The 17,563-nt window shown below is 39.8% G+C and overlaps 1 protein-coding gene across 1 annotated transcript; it reads left to right on the top strand.

The window, feature by feature from the left end:
- Positions 1-90: 90 nt before the first annotated feature.
- Positions 91-10,746, top strand: LOC145500224 (uncharacterized). Its single transcript, XM_081479745.1, has 3 exons — positions 91-204; positions 9,390-9,755; positions 10,229-10,746. The coding sequence occupies exons 1-3, from the start codon at positions 193-195 to the stop codon at positions 10,574-10,576; spliced, it is 726 nt and encodes a 241-aa protein (XP_081335871.1). The 5' UTR covers positions 91-192; the 3' UTR covers positions 10,577-10,746.
- The last annotated feature ends 6,817 nt before the right edge of the window (positions 10,747-17,563 follow it).

Genomic DNA, 17,563 nt, shown 5'->3' with positions numbered 1-17,563 from the left:
TTGCATAACACTCTAGGTACTAAATTGTTGAAACACGTCAATCATCTGTGTTTTTTTAGACCTGTAAAAAACCTTGGCTGTCTAGGCAAATATCAGTTTGTTGTTCAGTGACAGAGAGAACTACAACAGCTCGAGTTTGCTACGTGAGATTTCTATTTTAAAGCAAGATTTTTTTGACACCGTATAGTCAACATGGCAAAGCAAGTAAGTGAGTCTTAATTGTCGCTTTTACTAAGGGGAGCCGAAACTCTCCGCGAAAGTAACTGGGGAGGCAAAGCGCACCCTGAACGCGCCATAAATGATTATTGACCTAAGCTGCAAAGCCTCGCCGGGGCGTTTGACCAATGCTAAAGCAAGGTAACCTTTATTCAGGGATGATTCCAGTCTCGGCCTCCGAAATTTTCTGAAAAATGTTTCCATCTACATTGAACAGGTCGCTTTTTTTACGAGCTGAAAACCAACGTCGAAATCTTAGAAGGGGGTACTCTCTTGCATAAGGTTTCAAGAAATAAAAGGCCACTGAAAGGAAAGGTATATGGGACGTCAAAGGGAATGGTTTTTGAGCCATTTTGGGTTCGAAATGGGGTATGTGTTGCACTGTGACCTGAATTGGTTACGTTGCGTAGATCAAGTGAAACTAATTTCTCGTTACTGTGTGCCCCTTCTCAACTGGTTACGTAATTAGAAGCCATCGTTGGTTAGCCGTTTAGCTGAGCGGTTTGGCTGAGCTTGTTAGCTGTTTAGCTGAGGTGGCTAATTCTGCGTTTTTATGGAAAGTTGTCCGTTTATTTTTTTATCTGATTCCTTGAACCCGATCTAGTCTGCCAAAAACGTTCACCGTTGAGAACAACTGGCCCCTCGGAAACAACACGCATTCATGTTTTACATTCCTCGATCACCACGTACCGCATTTTGTGCATGTTCCTCTTCCTGAAATGTCTACTGAAATGTTTTATGCCAAGTTAAAAAAAAAATCCCATTACCTTTTGCATAACCTTACGAAGTCACCAAAAAAATCAGCCTTATCGTTTAATAATAAGTGAATTTGCTGTTTTATACCGGCGGTCGACCGAAGCGACCAGTCTGTAACTTTGTCTTCATAAACATTTGACCTAATTTGCTTACTTCGTTTTACTGACCTTTACTTTGCTAGAAGACAAACTAAATTCCGAGTTAGGATTTCGAGTTGGATTTGGAGTTGGATTTTCGAGTTAGGATTTGGAGTTGGATTTTCGAGTTAGGATTTGGAGTTGGATTTTCGAGTTAGGATTTGGAGTTGGATTTGGAGTTGGATTTGGAGTTGGATTTGGAGTTGGATTTTCGAGTTAGGATTTTGAGTTGGATTTTCGAGTAAGGATGTAGAGTCGGTCTTTTCGAGATGGTTGCTGGTAATCCAGCTGCGACGAATCGGCTAGTTAGTCCGTAAATTCCAGTCCAATGTAGTCAACAAAAGAATTCCTGTAGGGGTGGGGTTAGTGTTTTGCCTCTTTATTTGCGACATCACTATATAAAGTATACATGAAGTAAAAGGCAAGACATTGAGTCTTACATGAAGCGATTTCCCATAGCCACGAACACGCTCCGGGCGTAAATCGATGTTAAGAACTAGAATATTATTTTTCTTGTCATATCTATTCTGGTGGTACAAATTTAGAAATCCGCGTTAAGAGTTAGACACAACAAAAGGCAAATATATAAATTCTAATACAGAGATTTAGGGCAGCCTAAAAGCGTAGCTCCTGGGCCGGGTTGTCCAGAGCTCGATTAAGCTAACCCAGGATAAGGTAGAATTTTGATTTGAGTTTTGTAACTTTGCGGTGAGGATTTCTGTGTATCGTTTGGCCTTCTGCTTTCAGTTTTAATAATCACAATAGACACAAAACAAAGCAGCAAAATACTTTTGTATGGAAGAAAAAGTTATAATTCGGTTAACTTTTAATCCTGGGTTAATCCTGGGTTTAAAACGTTCGTGCGAAAATTTATTCAATGCAGAGCATTTCTGCGGTAAGATATTAAGTACCAGCGTCAGAAATTCAAAGACTAACTAACTTTACACGGTGCAAGCGACAGTAAAACGGCCCTAAACGGCGGATGTTCGAAACCTGGGGGGGAATTCCTATATGAAATGGTCGGGGATGCTCGCCGTCTCGGGTAAAAATCAAGGATTCTGGTCTCACTTAGGGTGTTGACGACGAAACGTCACCATTTATTCCGTTTTAAGTGGTATCTTTTAGGGGTGTAGTGAAGCTCGAGGAACTCCCATATTGGTCTCCTTTAGGAGTTGAATTCCAATTTTCCGACATGCATCCCTGACCTTTTCATATGGGAGTTCCTCCACCCACTCCCCGCCACCCCCGGGGTTTCAAATGTCTAACAGGGAGTGATGGAGTGAAATCGCTTCACCACTACAACTTGGAAAATAATAGTTTCGAAGTTAAAAAGCAGACAAGGGGACGCGAACGGTTGTCTTAAACACTGAAGATAAAATTCTCAATGGACAAATCCAGTTAGACGACCTTGAACACCACAAACCCCTTGAACGTTCTATGGTTGTAGAGACGTCCCTAGGGGTACAACAATTAGTTAAAGAACTCCACCAGCACAACTATATCGATGACACATGACCAACCTATAGTTTTGTCAAACATCTAACCCGCCTCGCATACCATGTTCTACACGCTCACAAAATTTCACAAACCAACTCCAGTTGGAATACCCATAATATCTGGACGTGATGGTCCGACTAAAAGGCTGTCTGCATTTGTAGACAAACTCCTTCAACCCATAGCAAAAGAAGAGGAGGCACATCTTAAAGACTCGACGGACTTCATCAATTTCATAGAAAAAACGAGAGTGCCAGAGAACGCTATCCTTGTTTCAATAGAAGTCACAAGCCTACACACAAATATACCTCAAGAGTAGGGGATAGAAACATGCAGTATGCAAGGGATACGAATCTTACTATGAAGGACAATCCCCTATCCCAACACAATATCTTAAAATAGCGCTTGAACTGGTACTTCAAGAAAACTCATTTCAGTTCACTGGAAAAAAACTACCTCCAAACACATGGAACAGCCATGGGTACTGAAGTGGCAATCGCCTTTGCCAACATCTTTATGGGAAAGGTAGAATCATAAATTTTAAATCGAAGTGCTCAAAAACCACTTGCCGGAAAAGGTATATGGACGGTATATTCTCTATCTGGAATATAAACAAAGACGAAGTCACGCAATTTATTAAACAAGCAAATAGCCACCATCCCACTATCAAGTTCACGACTGAAGTTTCCGACACGGAAACGTTCCTCGACAAAAAGTTTACAAAGGCGAAAGATTTGCAAAACATGCAGTCTAGACTAGACATTAAAACTCATTCAGTTTCAAAGCTACTGAAACATTTCATTAAACGCATTTCTCAAGTTGCCACCCATTAGAGGTCAAAAAGGGTTTCATCAAAGGCGAAGCATTCAGACTTCTCCGAACCAACTCCTCTGAAACAGCATTTAAACTGCTATTTCACAATCTAAAACAAATCTCATCGAAAGAGGGTACCCAGAAACTCTCGTTTCAACTGCAGAAATTACATTTGAGGAGAGAAAACCTGCCCTACAACAGAAACGTAAACAAAGCACGCGAATCTTGCCTTTTGTCACACAATATCGCCCATCAGTGCCTAACTTAAAGCAAATACTAATGCAGATTGGCATTTAATTCAACAACAACCATTGCTTAGAAGAATTTTCAAAGATCCACCTATTGTCTCGTACAAAAGGGGCAGATCCTTAAAGGATATACTCGTTAAAGCAAAGCTTTAACTGGCTATTACACGTGGGTGAGAGTTGTGCAGGCCTGTCACCCCATTGTTATTACCTCTGAAAATTTATTAGAAACCCAGCCAAAAAAAAATCCAACTCGAAAATCCAACCCGAAAATCCAACTTGAAATCCAACTCGAAATCCTAACTCGGTAAATAGGCAACATCTGATAGTTGAAGCTGGTGCACTGATTTCCGTTCAGCAAATTCAACTTTAATGCGTTCAATAGAAGATATTAAATATTAAAGGCACAGGACTGAGATGATAGTACAAAAGACATTTATCAGCAATTAGTCAAGTGATCCGGTAGAATTCAATGCAGTACTTTCGGAAATTTCGCTACTCCTTACCATGCATTGCTTGATACCAGCTAGCTCTGTAAAAGTCGAGCAGAGAGGGTTTTTTCCTTTATAAAACGGAGCGAAACGCATAATGGAGAATGAGTTTCAAGTCTCAAAGGTGTGAAAAGTAATTTGCGGAAATTCTATTGTTTCAGCGAAGACGAAAAAGTTCGTTTATTAAAATAGTCATGAAAATAGATAAATAGTGTCCTGCACCCAAATTATAGACTGCTGGAAGCTTAGCCTGCGTAGCAGGCGTTTTCAAAACAGCACCGAAGGGAACGAAAAGGAAACGGCTGCTACGCCCGGGGGGTACTTGCAGAAAAGTTAGGTGGGGGTGTGCGGCCCACTTAGCTTCCCAAAACCCTTGCACTATTTATGACCAAAATCTGCGTTTTTTGCTACCCTATTTATGACCTGACCAAAAATTCGATGCCCTATTTATGACCGCTGCGGCTGACACAACTGTTGCCCTAAGCATAATCTTTGAAGGGCTCTTGTTGATGATTTTATTGATAATGACAAAAACGTATCTTCTAAAAAACATACACAATTCAAGACTAGAGTGCAAAACCATGCCCTATTTATGACCAAAATGGCCAAAATCGATACCCTATTTATGACCTAAACGGCTGAAAAAAACCTACTCTTTGGGGCCGCACATACCTATATAGCCCATATAAGGGAGTAACCCCCCCCCCCCCCACCCCCGGGACTGCTACGCAGGCTACTGGAAGCTCTTCGTTTCTCTTAGGATCATACAGAGTGTTAATCCGTAAACGCGAAAGGGGCGGTTATGGATGGATGAGAGTGTCGCAACCATGTCTCGTCCCAATCTCTTGTCTGGCAACGGAGTTATTAGTCGTGTCATTTGCACGCAATAAAATATAAAATCAAAAACAAAAACCATTCGGTGGATATGGTCAAGAAATTGTGATATTACAGAAGATAAGTAAAGAAGACAGTTCTCCAAGTTTAAGGTGTGTACGTTGTCCCAAAGTTAAGATATTCGTCGAAATGTTCCGCGCAAATTTACAGAGCCCAGTATGGAGCCGCTATGTTGGTGTTCCTCTGTAGTACACCAATATGGCGGCCGGAAAACAGTGTTAACATCTGGAACTTACTTTGGATGATTATCTGCACTGAACAAATAAACATTTAAATAAGCACTTTTCCAAATACGACAACCTCTTAAGAGTCCCTGTCCATAAAAATGAAAAATAACTCGGCAAGGGTCGAAAATTCGATTTCGCTCATATTTTCATGGCAGATAGGCTAGGGTATGACAAAAACTACTGGATATTTTTTTTGGCAAAATATCCTTTTATTTCAAAGAAATATGCAAATTACCAAATTCCGTTAAAATCGTCATTTGACGCACCATTTTATTAAACAAGTTTGAGACCCTCACATGCAAAACCACATTATTCTTCCGTCTTTAAAACACTCAAATATTTTTGTGCAATGTTTAAATGTGTACTGGGTTGATTTAAGGGAATGTTGCGTTGTCTCTTTGGGTGCAAAATAATTAAATTTCGAAGACATGTATTTTATTCACGTAAAAGTACTTCGGAAATATAATTAATTTTCACCATGTGCGAAACCTTCAAATGGATTAAGCTTCTGGTGGCTGAATTGCAGAAGGATGGTCTACAGATTCCTGTAAAATTTTCTTTGGGCAAATGATTGTGAGCGACGCGAGAGCTTTTCAAAGTACGTTAAAAATGCAAATATTTGACCATCCGTCGTCAAATTTCAGTTTACGGGTTGGACGTACATTTTAGCATGCGCCACATGACTTGACCTATGTTAAGTTGAAATAGACACAGAGCTGATAATTTCGAAATGTTCTAACCTCATTTGCTGTAAAAGGCAGGTCCAAAGCCGATTTGACGTGTTTCTCTCACCATTCGTCGCACATAAAGCAGAAGTTTTCTTTTGTTTACATAACGTCCGATGTACATCGCCAACTGTCAACTTACTTAATGTTCGAATACCATGAATCTGTGACCATCTTTCTGCGCATATGAACATGACTGCATCTAAGTCAAAAACGGCTGAGTCATTTGTAGATAGTTGCTTGCTTTGCGGTGCACCAAAATATCACGTTTGATCGATTGCTGACCATTGCTGATAAGCGTGTCGGCGCAGCACAATCGTACAGCCGTTATTTGTTCATCACGCAATGCTGTCACGGCATATGCTGCACATTTGGATCTTTTTTGTATAGAGCACTCTCAGGGTAAGTGAAACAATTCAATCATAGTTCATCTGTTTGTTCATATATATAATAATATGTGTGTATATTTATATAATCGTATTCCATAGTGTACGTGAACTCGGTCCAAATCACGTTTGTTTCAGACAACAGCTGATAGAGCTAGTGCCTGTACTCACTAGAATTTAAAAAAAAAATCACCATAAACAAATTGTAGATCAATGAAGCAAGAACTAGCTGAAATAAAAATAGGAAATCACAACGTGTCTAATTCGTGAGAAAAACGGACTAAATTTAATCAGTAATTACGTGAGTAAATAGCCCTGGCCATGCCATTTTGACGTATTTTATTTGCTTAGTGGCGAGGCATTGGTATGTTTGTAACAGAAAATAGAGGACTGTTGTCAGTAGAGTCCAAAATTATTGTCAGTAAAATATTGTAAACAAAACACCTATTGACCGGTTACCTCCGCGGCCACCATTTGGTCGTTCCGATAAGGGTTTCATTATTGTCTTTACCCCTATTAAGCGGCCACCCAAAATTTAAAAACTTTGTTTTGGAAAGGGCGATGGCAGAAAAGAGTCTGAAATTGAAGGTGCATGACGAGTTATAATTCAAACACACGCCTATCATGATTGTCTTGAATTGACTCCATGTTCACCAAGAAATTTATAACCCGATAGTGAAAAATTAAATATTCAAGGTACACCAACCTCTATTTAAGCGGCTAGCCCCATTAGGCGGTCGCCACCCATTTCCCCGAGGGTAGCCCATTGTATTACACGTAAACCAAAAATAATTGCACAGCGCGAAAAGACCTGCGTAATACTGTAACGCTAAACTCATACCTAGGGCATGTAGGTAGCGGTGGTCGAGTAAAAGATAACAACAGGGGTAATGGTAAACTATTCATTCTTTTCATTTCTTAATTTAATCTCTTCCTATTCAACGCGATTGTTTGCTCCCAGTGGTTCGAAGCCTTACGGAGCCTTACGTATTAGGATAGAAATTGTCCTACCCCTACCCCCTAAAATGGGATGACAGCATTGCGTGACGAACAAGGAACCGCAGCAAGCAAGGATTCAAGCCATCAAACCATGATGATCAAACGTAATATTTTGGCGCACTACAAAGCAAGCAACTATCTACAAATGACTTAGCCGTTTTTGACTCAGATGCAGTGGTGATCATATGTGTCGAAAGAGGGTCACAGATTCATGGTATTCGACCATTAAATAAGTTGACAGTTGGCGATGTACGTCGGACGTTATGTAAACAAAGGCAAACTTCTGCTTCATGTGCGACGAATGGTGAGAGAAACACGTCAAATCGGCTTTGGACCTGCCTTTTACAGCAAATGAGGTTAGAACATTTCGAAATTATCAGCTCTGTGTCTATTTCAACTTAACATAGGTCAAGTCATGCGGCGCATGCTAAAATGTACGTCCAACCCGTAAATTGAAATTTGACGACGGATGGTCAAATATTTGCATTTTTAACGTACTTTGAAAAGCTCTCGCGTCGCTCACAATCATTTGCTCAAAGAAATTTTTACTGGAATCTGTAGACCATCCTTCTGCAATTCAGCCACCAGAAGCTTAATCCATTTGAAGGTTTCGCACATGGTGAAAATTAATTATATTTCCGAAGTACTTTTACGTGAATAAAATACATGTCTTCGAAATTTAATTATTTTGCACCCAAAGAGACACCGCAACCTTCCCTTAAATCAACCCAGTACACATTTAAACATTGCACAAAAATATTTGAGTGTTTTAAAGACGAAAGAATAATGTGGTTTTGCATGCGAGGCACTCAAACTTGCTTAATAAAATGGTGCGTCAAATGACGATTTTAACGGAATTTGGTAATTTGCATATTTCTTTGAAATAAAAGGATGTTTGGCCAAAAAAAACTATCGAGTAGTTTTTGTCATGCCCTAGCCTATCTACCATAAGAATATGAGCGAAATCGAATTTTCGACCCTTGCCGCGAAATTAAGAATTTGTCTGATTTTTACAGGCGGGCACTCTTAAATGGCTAAAAAAACAAGACATAAATTTTTCGACAAACGCGATCGTAGCTTTATGTCACGCACCACCATAAGCTCAAAATTCAAAATGCGCTGGTTTCCAAACGAAGGGCGCTATTGAGCTGGAAAGTTGTAAACAGATATAACTTTAGTACCTCTTATGCCTGATGAGGATAAAAACTTTGGTGGCTCTTTAGTTTTGGATTTAAGAACTTGATGACGTCACGTGAAAACACTCTATAACCGAAATCACGTTTCTTTCAAGTACAGTCTTGGGACCGCTATTAATTTTAAAAACTGGTTCTAATATATTTTGCAATAATAGTTAATCATTAACCCTTTTGTAACACATTGTAACATTGTAACACAGAGTAAGATCAGAGACTGTTCATAGCACAAAGTCCAGTCAGTCAATGCATCAATATGGAATAATCTACTTAGCTTTAAAACGACATCGCTGAACAATGTTCAAGGAGTCTGAGCTGAGCTTTTAGAAGTAAAAAGCCCTGGAAATGTCCACTTATTGCAGGCTTTTTGCAACAAAATGGCTTAATATTGGTGTCCGCGTCCGCCAAACAGACCAGAGGTGTCCGCTGAATGCAGGTTTATTTTACAGTAAATGTGGGAAGAAAATTTAGGGACTCAAGCTGGTGTCCACTAAATAGAGAGGTTGTCCGCTTAATATGGGGTCCGCTTGATACAGGTTTCACTGTGGAATATTTTGGGTACGCGTATGTTCTTCTTCCAAGCTCTTTTTCGAAAATAGGATTCATGCTTTGAGTTAAATTGAAACGATGTCCTACCTCGCTCTATATATATGTATATATATCAAGATTCACATCAATATCTGTCCCCTTCGCTTCCTGTTGTGCCGAAGAGCAACCAGCTAGATCAAGGCATTTTAAAAATATCTCATATCAGCCTGGCACCTACCTAGAATTAAAAAAAACTTTTCTCAAGCTGGCTTTATTCCTCTTTAGTATCCAGCCTCGTTGTCCCTTGATGAACTCAAGCGTGAATGTCCTGCTTTCGCGGACAAGGTTTGCCCATTTTCCGAGCTACCGGAGCAAGAGAAAGGCGTGGCTGCCAAGTGCCCTGCCTTCAAGAGTGGCTGTCCATTTAAAGAATGTAAAACTGTTGGAGAGTTTGAAGGCAAGCTTGGTCTGATGCGTGACCAGTGTAAGGGGGATGCTGCTTACCTGGAGTTCCTGAGGGTAACCGTCCTGACTGCCAAAGGAAAGGAGGCCGATGTTGGATCCGCTTGCCCGTTTTTCCAAACCAAGGGTGGCTGCCCATTTGCCAAAGACACCAGTGGAAAGCCTATACTTTCTCCAGACTACATCGTGGTATGTTCCTTTCTACGTTTAATGCAATTTAGATCTAATATATAATTCTTATTATTGGTGTCCATACTCCTGTTATAGTTATGGTTGGAGGAATTAAATTAACTATCGTGACAATTTACCTGTGGTGATTGTTTTTATATAGGCGTTGCATGGAGAAATGAGGTACTGAACAGTCACGCTTGACAAAAAGTTTAGCAATGGGACTGATGGAAATAAATATGTGTATATTTAGAACTATTTTTAGCAACGATAAGACCAGATCAAAAATCATCCACTACTTGAGAATGTGGAAGGGTGAAATATCGCTGAAAACATGGGTTTCATACTTAAAAGTTTGAGAAAATTTGAGAAGCTTATTAGAACAGTATAGACTAGGTTCTTACCGTGAAGTCGACGTTTTTGTTTGTCAGATTTTTGTCATCTTTTTTCATTTGATTTTTATTGATTTGAAAATTTACAATTTTTTTTTCAAGACTCCCATGGGAGTTACCTTAAACGACGCGATGAATGCGTGTCCAGCATTTGGCAAAGGTGTGTGTCCATACGCCATCCTTGTGACCAAGTGCAAGGGTCTGGCTGGCAAGTGCCCCGCTTTTGAGGGAGGCTGCCCATTCAAGAACTGCAAGACCGTTGGAGAGTTCGTGGAGAAGATGACTCAGATGCGAGATACCTGCAAGGGTAAAGCTGCCTATAGCAAGTTCTTCCAGGAGCTTCTTTCCATCACTGACAGTGAACAGAAGAAGCTTGGAGCCTGCCCCTTCAATGCACATGTCTGCCCATTCAGCCGTGATGCTAAAGGAAAGCCAATTGTCCCCAAGTGAGGTCGACAGATCAGTGGCTGTTGCTTAACATGGATTTGACGAAGACAAAGATCAAACTGGACTGACTTATCTATCGTTAACGAATATTTGAAGTGCATTTTACACGTTTCAGATTTTTCTGCGAACGTGTTTTTTCACTGTGTGATTACTTGTTTAATTAACAATAAAACTTGTGAAATTATCCAGACTAAGTACTCTAGTGGGGATATTGGGACTTAATTTCATTGATTATTTAAACCTCTCTTACAAGGGAAGTTGACAAGTTCAACGCCTCTCCCCCCCCCCCCCCGCCTCCCCAACCATCGACACGCATTTGTCAAAGAAAAAAATAAGTTCCCTTACACCGCAAAAGATAACCTTACAACCATTATTGAATTTTTTTTTTCTGCCCGTTGTTTAGGTCCCACACACTGTCTGTGGGTCACCAAGGATGGGTTTTTGATGAATACCTAACAGAGGCCAATATAGGTTAGGTAGCTTGCAGTGCAGGCGTTTTCCGTGTGTTCACGAGTTATCGGTATTAGCTCGCTATCAAGTAGATTCTCCACCATGTTGTCTCAGGAAAAGTGGGCGGGGAGGGGTGGGGACGAAAGGAAGAAAAATTTCCTTCTCCTCCTCTTCCCCCGTTACTCCTCTTTTAGCCTCACCCCTACTCCCTAGGACCTCATTTCGTCTTTTGTGAGTTTGAATTCAATATTGTGCTCGCCCTATCAAAATGCGTGCGCTCGCGCGCCAAAATACGCCGGCATTGCAGGCTGTAGGTTAGGTGATAATGGACCTTTTTCGGCGATACGGCGGCCATTTTGAATTCAAATAGCTACTATGAGATGGTCAGGGGGCAAATTAGTTTGTATTTGCCCTCTGAGATTCCCATAATAGCTATTTGAAACAAAATTGAAAACGGCCTCCATATCGCCGAAAAGGCCCATTATTACTTAATATTGTTATGCTCAATGTATTGTACAACTCGTTGCATAAATAATACTAAGTGCGCACTTACTAACAAAAAACGTAAAAGAGCAAACAATTAAATGTACTATCATAAATGGAACAGTTACACGAGTTCACTGAATTTAACCCCATAAGCTGAAAAGTTCAGACGGGTTCATGGTGTTATTTCAATTATTTTCAATCCTCGAGATCGGCCAGTTCTTAAGTAGAACAGTTGAACGATTTCAGTTAATTTAACCCGTAAGCTGAAAAGTTCAGATGGGCTCACGCTGTTATTTCAATTATTTTCAATCCTTGAGGTTTGTTACATGTCATTACGTTGATAACGGGTTTTTACGACAAACTTCTCTGAAGGGGAACGTTTTCGTTTTCCCTTTCTCCTTCTGTAATGCTCAGACTTAGCGATTCTGTTCCCTGAAAAGCTTTTCTCCTACGCTGACGAGCTCAAAACGAGACTGCGTGGAACTGAGGCTGCAAAATCTTGCAAACCAATATCGAGAGAGGGCCGTACGTGGTCCATCATTGCAGATGTCGTTAATGTTGATAATGGGTTTTTCCTTAAATTAAGTCTTAAAAGTATCACGTTCAAAACGTTTGATAAGCGGTAGCTTTTAAGGCTGAGTTCCTGCAAACAGAATTTGTCTTACAGACAGGAAATTTCGCATGTATCCAATATATCTTCAAGTCACGTTTACTGACTTTGATATCACTCTGGTCGAAATATTATTAGGCTAGCAAATTATTACTTGATTTACTTCTTGGAAAAATAAGTCTATTAAAGATCAACACATTACACAAATGATTTCTACCAAGACATGGATTAAAAAAGGGTTCTTACCAGGCGATGTTGCCTGGGTTCTTACTAATTTATACTGCAAAGTTCTTAATCAAGTTATTCCATATTTATCTAAATAAGGCGTCTGTGCCTAGGCTGACTGTCGCATGTACGATCAAACATTACATCCTCCGTGCTCCTCTATCGAGAATTTTGCGGTTGCGATTAATTGTGTTACACTAAAAAACCACATGTAAGAACCTACAATTTTTGAAGTCTGGCAAAACGGGTTCTTGCATTTTGGCTTAGTTATTGGCAATTTAGGCTAAGTAGGTTCTTAATTAAGCCCTCAATTTTTCTGAAGGAGATATAGTTGTTGATTACCAGAAAAATAAATAAACTTGGGTTTGGTCCTTGAATATACAGTCATTATTCACAACTGTATTATGTATTTTCTAGGAATATAAATTTGAAATCTCAAAGTCACTCCTTGGTTAAAATGTTTATCACAATTTAACTGGAATCCAAATTTAACAACCTGCTTGATCTCACTTGGATGAATAGGTTGTTATACATTTCTGGGTATTAAAATGGAAAATTTTTGCCAGGAGGTTGCTAAACCACTAGGTTCTTACACGCTGGTTTTTACTGTATGTGAATGAGCATCTTTTACAGGGCAGAAAGAAATAAATGATTCATTGGTATTCATCTTTTTCTCTAACTTGCTGTCATTCAAATTTACGCTATATTTTACCATATCCTATTAAGAATCTCCGGCGGCTCACCACTTTTTAATTTTCCTCCATCAAGAAAAAAATCATCTATTGTTTCTGTTGCAGCTGTAGTTGAATCACCCCAGCTTATCCTACGACTTTTGATTTGTAAGAATGAAACAGCCTTTCATTTCCTGCGACAAACCACGACGGTTACTGACAGTTCTTACGTTTCAGTGTTGCCTAGCAACTTGACCTACATAAAGCGAGAAAGAGAGGCAGCTTGATTCATTTGTCAAGCTCCCACTTTGACGCGCCATTCAGGTTTTTTTTCAGTTTATCCCTACTACGTAAAATCTTTATTATTCTCCTACTTAAGGTAAGTCTTATATGTTTTTTTTTTTTCGCTTGTCTCTTTAAGAGTTCTTTGAATTTCGTTTGAAAGTTAATATTTTTACTGTTAACTATAGCTTCCATACTGGGACGGGGAAACTGACTTACAAACTGTAGTTAATGTCGGGTGTTTTTTGCAACTCAGAATCCTTCAGTTTGTCGACAGAGTTTTGTAAAGAAATTATTGGAACCAAACTGAACTTAATCTGGTTCAGTTTTGAATTGTTTTTTTTTTTTTTTTCGAAATTGTTTAGGGATACCATATGCAAGCGGTTTGTTCTTGGAACGCGATACAATTAACGACAAGCTTTTCCTCAAAGCTAGCTTAAAATGCTGTAAAGAAACGTACTTTTCTGGATACTGTTTAAAGAACCCTCCAGTTTTCGATCTCAGTTAAGTTTGTTGAAAACTGTGTGAACGCGCACCGCCACTTATTCCTCTCGCAATATCTGTTTTATCTTATCTCTCCCTAGACTACAAGTCACCATACCTTAAGCTCTTTTTATTATCCATTTTTAATAGAAATACATTGTTTTCGCCGACTAAAATAACTAAATGCAGTCGGTAATAAACTCTTGAGATCGTGCCGACCCTTTGAGAAAGGCTTCGATTCAATAAGATCTAAGAACACATCGTGCCTCTAAGATAAAGTTGGATTCACTATATCAAACATTTTCTCCTATTGAACAAGTCACCGATTCCATTCCGTAACTATATATGTTTAATAATACAAATTTGATTTAATAAGATCTAAGAACACATCGTGCCTTTAAGGTAAAGTTGAATTCACTATAACAAACATTTTCTCCTATTGAACAAGTCACCGATTCACGGCCATCCCGTAACTATATATGTTTAATAATACAAATTTGAATCGTGCAGTAATTAAACAAGCAAGTCCGAGAGGAGAATCAAATTCTCGATCATCTAAGTTCAGCTGGAAACTGAACTCAGGCCTTCTCACAAGACATATACTGGAGTAAGCCGTGTGACTATGAACATTGTGCCCGCACGAAAAATTCATCGGGGCCGGGTTTTTTGGAGCTGTAAGCTGAAGTAAGTGATATAAATCGCTTTCCCTTGCTAATCAAAACTCTTTTGATCTTGTTCCGAGAGTTTTAATTGTGCATGCCGCCCTACGCTGTGTCAACAACGATTATGGCGACCGTCATATATTGGAAATTAACACGACCCGACACAAAAATTAATTTGTCTTCAAAATTCAAAAGTTGCATTAACCTTTTAGAGAAATTGCTTCAGCTTTTTCTCAAAGCTTCTTAAAATATGTTAAGAAAACACTTGCTTGCGGTTATTTTCTTCATTTCCCTAGGGTTCTCAAATGTCCGTCGTGTTTTACGACGGTATAATGCATTGCTAAAGTTGCAGAGAATATTGCCTCTGTATTTAGAGACTTGAATGACAGTTCCAAAGAACAGTCCAAATGCCGGCTGTTCTCGGCATCTACAACAGCTGGTTTCCGCGAACACGGTTTGTTTTTCTCCAGTGTTCTCAAATTCCCATCGTATTCGAATTTAAAACAGCTCTTATTGACCAAAAGCGCACACGGCTGTGTTTCGATCTCTAATTTCCAAGACCACTTAACGTATAGTTCTTTATTTTTTACAACATCAATACAATGTGAGCATGACAATTTTCACGCGAATAAGAACATTCTCAACCGGAGCAGGATTGTCCTGTATTGATGTATCACCAAATTCTCTTAAACAAAAGGTAAAGAAATTTTGGCAACCAGTAAGGAGAATTTCTGTCGAGGAAAAGGTTGTTGTTATTCATCGTGGTAGATGCAATAATAAAGTGTATTATCGTTTGTCTCACGATGTAGTCACTGAGATGTAGATCGCGACGTTTCGACTGCTTACTGCTATTCTTCCTCAGGCGATAAGGTCGGCTGATTGCACGGTGCAATACCGTGCAATCAGTCGACTTCGAAGCTAGATGCATTATCATAACAGGACTGGCTCATATATTTGTGTATTTCACTATAAACGTCTCGTGATTAACTTTAAATATTGGAAATTTTAAAGACAGCGACCTCCAGGCCGGACAACGACGAGGGCAAGAAAAGAATCATTTTCTCTTTCAGAACTACTCGGTTTCCCTTTAAGTAAGAGTCATTCGCAAGCCAACGTCCGATTCGAAACAGAAGCAGACAACTTAGACGACGAATTCAAAATTCAGAATTCATTAACTCAGAATTTAGTTGTACAAGGCAGCTAAGTAATATATCTCGAAAGAAAGACCGTGTTTGACCACGTTTCCAAACACCGCTGGAGAAAAGAGTTGAAAACACCACGCACAGCGGGGTACTTTTGAAGAAATGTTCCAAAATGACGTTGTACAACGCACGTGCGGGCCACTGCTCAGTAAACCTTCGTGCGACGAAGTTCTCGTTGCCCTCGTGATTGCTTTTTAAGTTCCTAGCATTAGGATTACTGGAATAAGTATTAGGATTCTAAAGTGTTATCGACGGAGATGAGAAAACCGATTTTTTTTTATGTATATAATTGAACAATCAGAAAAACGATGACGTATAAGACGATCTGTAATGTGCTCCGCCCGAGGAAGCCCGGGCTCTAGATGCCGCTCCTTGGCCAGTGGCGTGGATGAATTTGATCAAACAAAATGCTCTCATAAACCCCAGATAAAGCTGTCAGAATCGATACAGAACGATTCTGAGTTCTCTTTGTAAGTGTCCTCTCGTTTCTCCAAAGCTAATGTTAAATTATCAACGTGACATTTTGACTCTAATGGCCATGACCAGGCATGATTCATAGAAAGGAAAAAACGGAACGAAGCGAGAGGGGCGATATGCTATCCACCCCTACAGTTTTCCTTAGATTTACCTGACAGGTTCAAAGTTAAAGTTGTCTTGTATTTCTCTTTCCGCCACCATTTTAACACTGGGGTGGTCAGCAAAATCCTCCTGTCTCGAGGAGCCATCCATCTGACAAAAACTCTGGTCACCCACACCAGTCTTTTGATAACTCTAACACGTAGCGAGTTAGCGAGAAGTGAAATTCCCGAGAGAGAACGTATTGACCAATTTATTCAAAGAAAGCATATTTATATTCAGAGATGATGAAAGAGTACAGAGAGAGTGCGAATCTGGCGCCACCCATGCCCGAAGAGATATGCCGGCAGATTCAAGACCGATTCAGTGCCATGAAGACAAACTCCAAACAACTGCGGTAGAGTATTCTAAGTTTAATGCCACAGTCACGACTTTTTGTAAAACGAAAAGTGCTGAACAGTTTTTCAAAGCTGTCGACACTGTCATAAACTTAAGAGTAAATGTCAGCCGAAATCAACGATTATCGAAAAAATCGCGGACACGGTCAAAAATCGATTTGGCTCATTTTTTGCCTGTAGGTAGCCTTATATAGTAAACAAATGGAAATGGGGTTAGATGTTGGAGTTATGCACTTTAACGGGAATAAACCGTTAAAAACTTTCGGGGGGTTAATTGCTCAAATTTCACTAAGCGCGATCCTGAAATTATGCTCTTTTCGGGCAGTTGTCATACGAACAAAAATGTAACAGAAGGACTTTTCTAACTATAGAAATATAGAGTTTGACTTGCTTTATCGAGACAAAGTGATAGTTTTTGTCTCGTGTTATTCCTGGAGGAGCTACGTCTCTGTTAAGAGACGACATCTTCGGCCTTTTGAAATTAAGGCAAAGGTGGCCTAGAATAGCTTGGCAAAAATACTTGTGGTAGTGTCTCAAAGCTTACAATAACACTACCAAGAAGCCTTGAAGGATAGTTCTTTACGATTTGGGTTTTAATAATAAAGTGTATTATCGTTTGTCTCACGATGTAGATCGCGACGTTTCGACTGCTTACTGCTAGTCTTCTTTAGGCGATAAGGTCGACTGATTGCACGATATCATTTATATCACAAAGGTCGGCTGTGATTGGTGCATTTCGATCCTCCTATTGTTCCATTGTTCCGGCGAGTAGCTGTTCCCTCAGTGGTCCGCTGTTGTACCGTTCTCCTGTTGTTGTGTTTCTTGATCGTGGGTATCCATGCTTCAGGAATTTCAATTCCGCTGTCCCTGTTGATGTTGTTAGGGTGAAGTCTTATGTGAATAGCTTCCTTGACCCTACGTGTGTACCAGTGAGGATCTCGATCA

Source organism: Orbicella franksi, chromosome 1 (genome assembly GCF_964199315.1).
Source record: "Orbicella franksi chromosome 1, jaOrbFran1.1, whole genome shotgun sequence".
In the NCBI taxonomy this organism is placed as follows: Eukaryota; Metazoa; Cnidaria; class Anthozoa; order Scleractinia; family Merulinidae; genus Orbicella; species Orbicella franksi.
This window is presented reverse-complemented; position numbering and strand designations above follow the sequence as displayed.